This window comes from Letharia columbiana (genome assembly GCF_014066305.1).
Source record: "Letharia columbiana isolate WasteWater2 chromosome Unknown Sc0000007_s0, whole genome shotgun sequence".
In the NCBI taxonomy this organism is placed as follows: Eukaryota; Fungi; Ascomycota; class Lecanoromycetes; order Lecanorales; family Parmeliaceae; genus Letharia; species Letharia columbiana.
Genome location: NW_023501043.1, coordinates 589362 through 598992, shown reverse-complemented (window position 1 = coordinate 598992; position 9631 = coordinate 589362). Strand labels below are relative to the sequence as shown.

General features: G+C 40.4%; 3 protein-coding genes across 3 annotated transcripts; 2 read left to right on the top strand and 1 right to left on the bottom strand.

Annotated features, from left to right (window-relative positions):
• Positions 1 to 5777: 5777 nt before the first annotated feature.
• On the top strand, positions 5778 to 6149 carry HO173_003199 (uncharacterized protein; the record flags this gene model as incomplete). Its single annotated transcript, XM_037305127.1, has 1 exon — positions 5778 to 6149. The coding sequence occupies one exon, from the start codon at positions 5778 to 5780 to the stop codon at positions 6147 to 6149; it is 372 nt and encodes a 123-aa protein (XP_037167992.1).
• A 433-nt stretch (positions 6150 to 6582) lies between these two features.
• Positions 6583 to 7758, bottom strand: HO173_003198 (uncharacterized protein; the record flags this gene model as incomplete). Its single annotated transcript, XM_037305126.1, has 1 exon — positions 6583 to 7758. One exon carries the CDS (start codon positions 7756 to 7758, stop codon positions 6583 to 6585), a length of 1176 nt encoding a protein of 391 aa, XP_037167991.1.
• Positions 7759 to 8329: 571 nt separating this feature from the next.
• Positions 8330 to 9175, top strand: HO173_003197 (uncharacterized protein; the record flags this gene model as incomplete). The annotated part of the gene is made up of 1 exon (XM_037305125.1): positions 8330 to 9175. The coding sequence occupies one exon, from the start codon at positions 8330 to 8332 to the stop codon at positions 9173 to 9175; it is 846 nt and encodes a 281-aa protein (XP_037167990.1).
• Positions 9176 to 9631: the final 456 nt, after the last annotated feature.

Sequence of the window (9631 nt, the reverse complement as noted above, 5' to 3'; positions counted from 1 at the left end):
ACGTTTTTTAAGAAATACCTATCTCTTACTGGTTTTCGTGGCTTTTTTTTACTACTTTAAGGTTTAATCTAATTCGTTCTTATTAGAAGTAGATAGAGTAGTAATTTAAGGCATATTAAACTATTAATAGTAAAGTTATTTAATAATTAAAATAAGAAAGCTATTAAATATAGGGGAAGAATCTCGACTAAATTTATTATCTCGGCGTCGGCGTTTATCGAATATCGAATTTATCGAATTTAAAAATTTCGTATTTTCTAATATTATACTTTTTCTTATAGAATTAAGTATAGAGAGCGACTATAATATCGTAGTATTAACTACTAAGAAGAAACTATAATTATCGATTATTTAAATAAGTAATAGTAGTAGTTATAATAGCTATACTAGTTATATTAATTATAATAGCTATAATAGTTATATTTTAAATTCTAGTTTTAATAGTTTAAAAAAAAGTAAAAAAGTTTTACGAATATCGTATATAAGTTATAGCGTATATTTTATTATATAAGTTAATTTAAATATCTATTAATTAACTTATTATTAATAAAGTAATATTTAATTAAAGACTTTATTAATATTTATAAAAAGTTAGCGAAAGTACTAGCCCTAATTCTACTTTTAAAAACCTCTCTTAGAAATATTATATAAATTAATATATTATCTAGATAACGCTTTATATAGAATATTATTTAAAATCTTAACGTAAAAGGCTTAGCCTTTTATATTTTTAATATAAATTCTCATAATCTATAGAGTTATTATATGAATTTTAATGCATTAATATACTTAGAGAGAGATCCTCTAAAACTCCCCTAACCCTCCGAGAGCTCTTTAAGAGCTTCTATCGAAGAGGCTCTTCTCGTAAGCTTAATAATTTATATCTATCTTTACGAATACTTAATGAAATTTTATCTTCGCTATATTATTTGAAAGCGTATAATTAGCTCTACGGCTTTATAAACTTATTTTCAGAGGCCGGAAAGATATGGTATTTGATATGGGATTTAAGCAATTTTCGGGATACCATATCAAAAGGTATAGGATATTTCTGATTTCACTCGGTATTTTATACACAAATTACCGTATTTTAAAATCGTTCCGTATCAAATAGACTAGCCTCGTTATAGACCTTTAAGAATTATAATATTCTATAAATAGATTAAAAAGATATAAATTTTCAAAGAAAAGAAGTAGAAGTTGAAAAATTCTAAGTCCAAAAAATCCCATACCTTTCCGGCCAGTACTGAGGCTGAGTTAATTTATTATTATATTTTTAACAAAAGAAAAGAACTCAAAAAAGGTAGATTTGAGATTTTGAAATTCTTTTCCAGCTTCCTCTTTTGAACGTACTCGTATGCACTCGCTTTTAGCTTAGATATAAAGAAATATATTAAGTTTTAGCTTTAAAATCATGAAATCTGAAGATCTAATTAGTCAACTTTAAATTTTTAATTATCGACCATTTTATAATCGAGGGTCGATGATAAAAGTCGTTATATACCCGAGAATTCTCCCAGTCTAACTATTAAAAAAGTCTTCTTTTCGATCTTTTTTAGGAGACATAAGCGTAACTCTCTTATTATCTATTCAGTACTTGATTGCTAGACCTTTTCGCTCTATATACTATTTTATACGATTCTAAATATAATACTTCTTTTCTTTAAAATTAACTCGTTTCTCTAGCTTTCTAGAAGATTCTAGAATATACTTATTAATCTCTTATTACTCGATAGCCTTTCACTTCTTTTTAATAAACTTTACGAAGTTATTTATAATCTATAGCATAATATAACTTAGCTTAAAACTTAAGAATTCGCTATATATTCTCGATAGAATTAAGATCTAGCGAATTAGTCGACTAATTATCGATATAATAAAGTTTTATTTCGTCTTTAATATAAATACGAGTAAAGGCCTATGAATTAAATTCATAATCGTTTTTTTTGATCAGGGCTGTCGAGTAAATTTGGTGAGCGGTCTTTGGTGAGCGATCTTTGGTGAGCGATATTTGAATTCCTTACCTTTAAAGAACTATAAGACTAAATTTAGTAATTCTTTTTTTATCTGAAAGCCCACATTACGTTCTATAATTTAAAAAAAGATTCTCAAAATTTTAATACAAAGTAAAAATGTTATTCTAAAATTAAATAATGTGTACCTGATTAGGGCTGTCACTCCGGCTGTCGAGCGAACTTTGGTGAGCGATATTTGAATTCCTTGCGCTTTAATAATTATAAGACTAAATTTAGAAATTCTTTTTTTATCTGAAAGCCCACATTTCGTTCTACAATTTAAAAAAAAAATCCCCAAAATTTAATAGAAAACAAAAAAGTTATTCTATGTGTTAATAACGTACACCTATTTTTTTAATAAGGGAGATACGGGAGAGGGAGATTTTGATGGTTGCGGACGCTAATTTATTTACCCGCGATGACCCAGCCAATTTAACCAAAGAGCGTAGCGAACTCGAATTTATAATTGACTGCATATATAAATTTAAGGTTTTTAAGCTTAATTCTATCTTATTCTATTATATATACTAATAGTAATTTTTAAAACTTCGAGTACTATAACTTCTATTATAATTCTTTTAAAAGATTATTTCTTTTCCTTTAATCTTAAGTATTTCTTTTCTTCTTTTTACGATAGAAAGAATCTTATTAATTTATTATTCTTAAGTTATAAATCCCTCGACTTTCTACTTTTACTGTTAAATATTTCTATTCTTAAACTTCTTATTTATCTCTTCGATATATATATATAAAATATTAGATTAAATTTAAAGTCTATTAAGATTATTACTTATATAGAAAACTAACTTATCGTAGTATATCTTCGCTTTTAAATATAATCTAGATATATTTTTTCGTAAGAGTTACGTATAATTTAATTCATATAATAAGAATTCTAATAAAAATAATACTTATTAGATTAATAATTAAGTATTTATTCTTACTTTAACTATTTATATCTCTTATATTAATAAAGTTAATTTTTCGTCTATTTCTTACTAATCTATTTTTTTTAATAAATCTAATACTTATAGTAGCTAGTATTATTTATATATCTCTTAATAATATATATACGTAAGAGAAATTTAAAATCTAATAGAGAATATATTTAAGATAAATATATAAATTTTTTAGTAATAAAATTTCTTAGCTTTTTATACTAATTATATTTATCTTTTAAAGTCTTAATTATCTTTATAACGATATTTTAATTAATTTTAAAAGATTAATCGCTTCGTTTCGTATTAATACGATAACTTAAGACCTTATAAATAGTATATTATATACGTCGTAAGATATTAATCTCTTATTAACTCTCGTTATTAGTATATTTCAACTTTCTTATTTATTATATACGCGTTCGCTTAAAGATAATGTATTTTAAATCTTCGACTAGATCTAATAAGAGTATAGGTATACTAATTCATTTACGCTTAGTTTTAGATATTACAATTAATAATAATTATAATAGAAAGAAAATAAAAGGATCTCTTTAAAGAATACTACTAATTTTCATAGGGCTTAGCGGGGATCGATATGCAACGACTTTCCCTCGGATTTCAGTCTTAAGTAATGAGAAAGCAAGCTTTCCAATGATTGAGAAGAGCGAGATCGACTGTACCGTTTAGCGTTTAGCGTTTTTTACTCTAATCGAGCTTATTCCTTCATCGCTATTAGCGTGTGCAGAAAACGTTGGAATACTTGGTACTGAGATTCTTATACACACCCCACCAAAAGTAGTACTGAGTAGATGAATCTTCTCCTATATCGCATTCTACCACCTTTCTCATCATATTTAAAACTCCTATATATCTCGCTTAGCCGATCCTTGGTGTTTTATCTTAGTGTTTCGAAATATCTTCTAATCGACGCAGTCAGGGGCCCCTTCCTCTACCGACCTCCCCTCCGGCCAGACAGTCCAAGAGGCCTAAGAAGCCGTCCTCCCGTGCCCAAGCGATTGCTGAGGATAGCCAGCCGGGCCCCAACAACAGTCAGCCAAGCGCAGCTACCCCCGCTCCCAGACCTAAAGGCCCTCATACCAAAGCCGCCCGTGAACGTGCGGCCCTAAAAGACGCACAAGCTCGACGGGCCGCAGCAGCAGATAGAGTCAGGGCTCAGCAACGGCGACAGGAGGAAGAATGGGAGGCGGAGGTAAGCCCCTTCTATCGATCGTTGCGAGGGGCATTTCGAAACAACAGGAATTGGCTAAGCGAGATATACAGGAGCTTCAAATATGATGAGGAAGGTGGTAGAATGCGATATAGGAGAAGATTCATCTACTCAGTACTACTTTTGGTGGGGTGTGTGTGAGAATCTCAGTGCCAAGTATTCCAACGTTTTCTGCACACGCTAATATCTAATTCGATTTATCTTCCTGCGGCTTCTTTTACGAACAGAACCGGCCACTCTTCGTTCCCCAAGAATCTGAACTGCTTGGTTTCATTGCTGTGAGTACAGGTTTGTGTAGAATAAGATATCACGATCCTTAGAGACAGTGTCCGCAAAGCTGATTCTTGCCTTTAGTGACAGAAACCGTAGCACCGACAATACAATGAGTGGTCTAACACCTGCCCTCTCAAACGGCACAGCCATCCAGCCGAACGAACCGCAACTACCTTGACCCTATGACACCGTCAATTCCTTCGTTGCTCTGGCTCATCTGCAACCGGGATCATCGATCCTTGGCCTTGGTCGTGATTCTACTGTGACGACTGCGGTTGCAAGGAAGGTTCTTGGTACTAATCACGGACCGATGGTAGCGGTCTCTCAATCTCACGAGCTCGATCAAGACGCCCACCACTTTCTGCGATCCCTCGAGCTAGATGAGGAAATTACTTTGCTCCACGGCGATATCTGCCGTTTGAATGATTTAAGTGACGTTCTCTCTTCGGCAAACCGGGGCCAGCTCACTTTCGACGTCATCTTTGCTCGGAATGTTCTCGATTCCATCCCTGTTGACCTACGTGCGGCAACGCTTCTACATTGGGCAACCTACCTTACCCCAGGCAGCGGCCGCATAGTTGTCACGTTTTCGCCAGGAGCCGATACTTGGGTCGAATTTGCAGGGTTGCTGATCATCAATGGAAAAGGCAAAGGGCTAATTACCGAATCATACCCCGAAACTATAAATCCTTACCGAATCATACCCCTAATTACTGAATCATACCCCTACACCAAAATTTGGGGTATGATTCGGTAAAGATTAATTGCATGGGGTATGATTCGGTAACTTATCAAACTTGCCATAGTGGCCTACTTAAATAGCCTACTGTTGTAAATTTAGCCCAATGTTAGCAGCAGCCCCCACGGGGGCCCTATTTAGGTCCAAATAGGGGTGTCTGGCTGTTAAAGCATTAGCAACTCAGCTAAAAAAGCCTGGTCCCGGGGGTGTCTGCGCTTGACAGCCAGACACCCCTAATTGGACCTAAATAATGGCCGTCGCAGGGCCCCCGTAGGGGCTGCTGCTAACACCCACTCGGCTTTCGTCTGATGTATTTAAGCTGGTAGATCACCTATTGCATGCGCTCGGAGATATTTCCTTTTTTCTATGGTCGGATGGCCCAGGTCGCGAATTTTCTCCTTTGCGATTTTTATCATGAATGGCAAATTACCGAATCATACCCCAAGTAATGGCAAATTACTGAATCATACCCCTAGGGGTATGATTCAGTAATTAGGGGTATGATTCGGTAAGGATTCATAGTTTCGGGGTATGAATTAGTAATTAGCCCAAAAGGCAAAGCCTGGTTGGGTTTTCGATGTATGGATGAAACGGAATGGACGCGTGGAGAAGAAGCTTTCGGTGCTATTGCCTCTGCAGCAAATATCTATCTTGCAGAAGTGCAGCGAGTTGGTTTTGATGGATCAGATGCGTATGAGGAGTGGGAGGGTTGGGATCTCGTTCTCAAGGATTGTGTTCAGCTCCACTATCAAGAAGTCTCCGAACGAAACGAGTTGAAGCCAGCGTGGACAGATCAGGCCGGAGGATTCTCTCCTCTTTTCAAGGCGATGGTTCTCAAGTCGATGATGCCATTCCTGAAGTCTGAGCTCATAGCGGCATTTGGCGGAGAGGATGAGGGATTCAAGTTGGATGTGCAGCCATGTGCGGTTACCTTTGCGGGCGTGATATCTTGATTAGGTGGCTTCAATCGGGGGAAGGGGGGGGCATTATGGACTGCAGCAATCGCTCGCCAGGGAAGGAACCGTCAAGCTTACGCCTGGCCAGCGGTATTTAGCTTGCTACTTCTCCGAGATAGAAGAATCGTCATCATCCCACTCATTTATGACTTTCCATGCTCCTACCATAACTGTAGGGTCTTATGCAGCCTGTCGCGGAGTAGGGTTGACATGACAGAAATTAATGCAGAGGAATTGAAGAGGTTGAGATCTGACCAAGCTTCTGCTTGGTCAAAGAAGCTTTTTAAAAATACAAATATTCAAACTTTTCGGCCTCACGTTCTTTTCCCCCATGCTTCTCGACTATTGCTAGACCCTTTCAATCAATCACTGCCCCTTTGCCGGCCTCACCCGCGGACTGATCCTCTCCTTCTCCAGTTCCGCCATCGGACTAGTCTCTCTTCTCCCAAGCAGCAGCCTTCCTCTCTGCTTTTGCTGCCTGCTTGATCGCCTTCTTACGGTCCTTGCCATGGCGTGTCTCATCGATCTTGTACTTGGTGTGGGATTGAAGCGCTGAGACGGGTGGGTCTGGGATTTTAGTAGTCATCGGGGGTGGACGCTCGAGCACGGCAATAACAGCGGCGATGTCTGCACAACACAGAAAGCTATTGGCTTTGTAGTGTCCGCAAGCGGCTTCTACGTAGCGGTTAGTGAACCATGTAAGCTGGGCTCGAGTTAGTGGATCGTTCAGGGTTGGAGCTCGACATCCAGCAAGCCAAGACAGGAACGCCGGATAATCGTCTTCACATCCACTCTCTGGCAGGTGTTGCGGCATTTGGTTCGTAATTATAAGACCGGTGTCTCGTGCAAGTTCTTGTGCGTACGCACGGCACTCCACCCACGTGTCTTCGTCCACCATCGTCCTGCAAACCTCCAAGGTAGGTGCCCGGTGCACGCCTGGGGATACTGATCCGGCTCCGATATACGTGGCCCCGCAGCGGCGTCCTGGGTGGGGTATGTCCAAGATCAATTTCCCCCCTGGGCTGAGGTATGTTGCCCAATACCGGAGAATTTGGACTCGTTGATTTTTTCGGACATTCAGGAGGACTCGTTCGGCGGTGATAAGGGAGAAGGTAGTGAAGCCGCAGTCGGTGCTGATTTGGCTTAGTATTCTTGGAGAGAAGTTGAAGATGTCGTCGTGAAATGCGGAGATGCTGTTGCGTAAAGCAGTCTGCGGTATTTCGTTATGCCAGTTTTCTAAGGCTTGGTCCAACATGGCTCTCAATCCATCTATCAGGACTACTTCGAACTCCTGCCTCAACTGTATCAGGCATTTGGCGCATGCTATGGTCGTGATCCCGGTCCCCGCACCCAGATCCAGGTATGATGCAACTGGAAACTCGGTGGGAATCTCCTGGGCGAGCCGCTGAGCGGTGGCTCGAAAGCCGAGTGCGGTCGCGTCGTAAAAGCGAATGTGAGGTGGGGTGTAGATTTGCGACAAATTCTGGAATGTATGCTCGATTGCATCGTCTTCAATGAGAGTACCAGCGGCTTCAGACTCGACTCGAGCATTATTGAAGGCTGGAGAGTCTCGTCGCCGACATGTAGTGAGCGGTGGAGGCGTCATTTGGGCGACTTCTTAATGAGCTAATAAGGGTTTGGAGAAAAGCAAGGTTGCAACTTCCCTAAGTTTGAGAATTTTCGTAGAATATGGAGATATGGAGTAGTTAAAGAGAAGAAGAGGAAATTGGAAGACGTTCGAAAGATTTGGGAATGGTTGTATAGGAGGGAGAATATTTGAAGGAAGTGATGGTAATTGAAGCAATACGTAGTTGTCAGAGGCAAGGCAACGAAGTGAGAAATTTAGCGCTATGCGGTACTCAGGGTCTTGAGTGAAAGTCATCACCGCCTTGAATCTGGCGTTACTCCCCGGTCTCCTTCAAAGGCTTCGTCCAAGGAATCCGTCCTTATTTCTCAAACTTTAGATAGTGCCTACGATACAGTATCCCCAGGCTAGGTGAGATGTTGACTCAGTGCCTGTCCAAAGTACGCAACCGCCGGACTAACTTTGACTTGTGGCGTCAAATCGTCTCAATTTCGGGTCACGATGAACGCACCAGCACCCTTTTTCGAAGACAGCGTTGCCAGCGATCTCAGTTCTATCCTGGATCCATAAGCCCGTTGACTCCTTTGTCGCCATGGCTAATCTTCAGCCTGGTTCATCAATTTTGGACCTTGGTTGTGGTGTTGCTCGGGTGGCTATAGCCGCAAGGAACGTTCTGGGCACCAGTCATGGACGAATTGTGGCTATCGACATCTCCCTTGGATGTCTACAGGAAGCCCAACGAGAGCTAGAGCGTGCCCATTTGGAGAATGAGATCACCTTGCTTCACGGCGACATCAGCGGAATGAGTGACATCGAAGGTCTCCGCTCGTTGGGAAGCGATGTCAAGCCTACTTTTGACGTCATCTTTGCTCGGAACGTTCTCAATTCCGTCCCGCCCGAGCAGCGGGCAGCTATTCTTCAGCATTGGGCTACTTACCTCACCCCCGATACTGGCCGTATGATTCTCACGCTGGGCATGGTTGCCGAAAATCCCGGCGAGGTTCTCGAGTACGAGGCCGAGATCGCTGGAATCCTTGTTGTTCATAGTATTGGACAGGTTCTATCACGTTTGAACAAGATGACCGAGGGTGACTGGATCTTTGGAGAACGAGTCTTCGAAGATTTGATCACGGCAACTGGCTTGCGGATGGGAGCAATACGAAGAGTGGGCTTTGACAGAGAAGATGGTTTTGATTGGCTTGATCAGAGATCTCAATTTGAGCAGCACACCTTACGTCGTCATGCCGAGATTCTGCAGGAAGGCCACGACGATCCCGCCTCGACGAACGCGGACGGAAGTTTCTCTCGGTTGTTCAAGGCTCAGATGAAGTCGGAAGCTGTCAAGAAAATAAAGCAGCAAGTGGCGGAAGTCACTGAGACCGAGACGCTATATGTGGTGTTGTACTTCGTAGTGTTGGCAGTGGTGGTGGTAGCTTGATGTGTGGAAGGCAGAAGCTAGATTCTTGGTTAAGCGTGATATATAGAGGCAGGTATGCTTCGGACGGTTAGACTAGAGCAGATTTCACTTAGTTGCGGTGAAAGTTTCTCTCGACTTCCATAAATATTGCTGTTTCCTGCTTAAGCTAGAAGATATAACCAAACAATCTTCACTTGCAACAACCTCAAATCAGTATGGGCCCTGCCTTTCAAATCCTCAAGAATCACAATACTGAGGTCACCATCGGAGTTGATAGTTCACTTGATTGAAATCCTGCGGGGAACGAGAGATTTGCTGGAGCCATTGCGCCTAGAGCCATCGCCTTGTACCACGGCGACGCGACTGATCTGGATCCTATCAGCGATCTGGCAGATTAGGGACCGCCTACGTTCGATACCGCCTTTACTCGAGACGTCCTCTCTACTCTTACTGATAGCGACAGGCCAACTGCTTTCA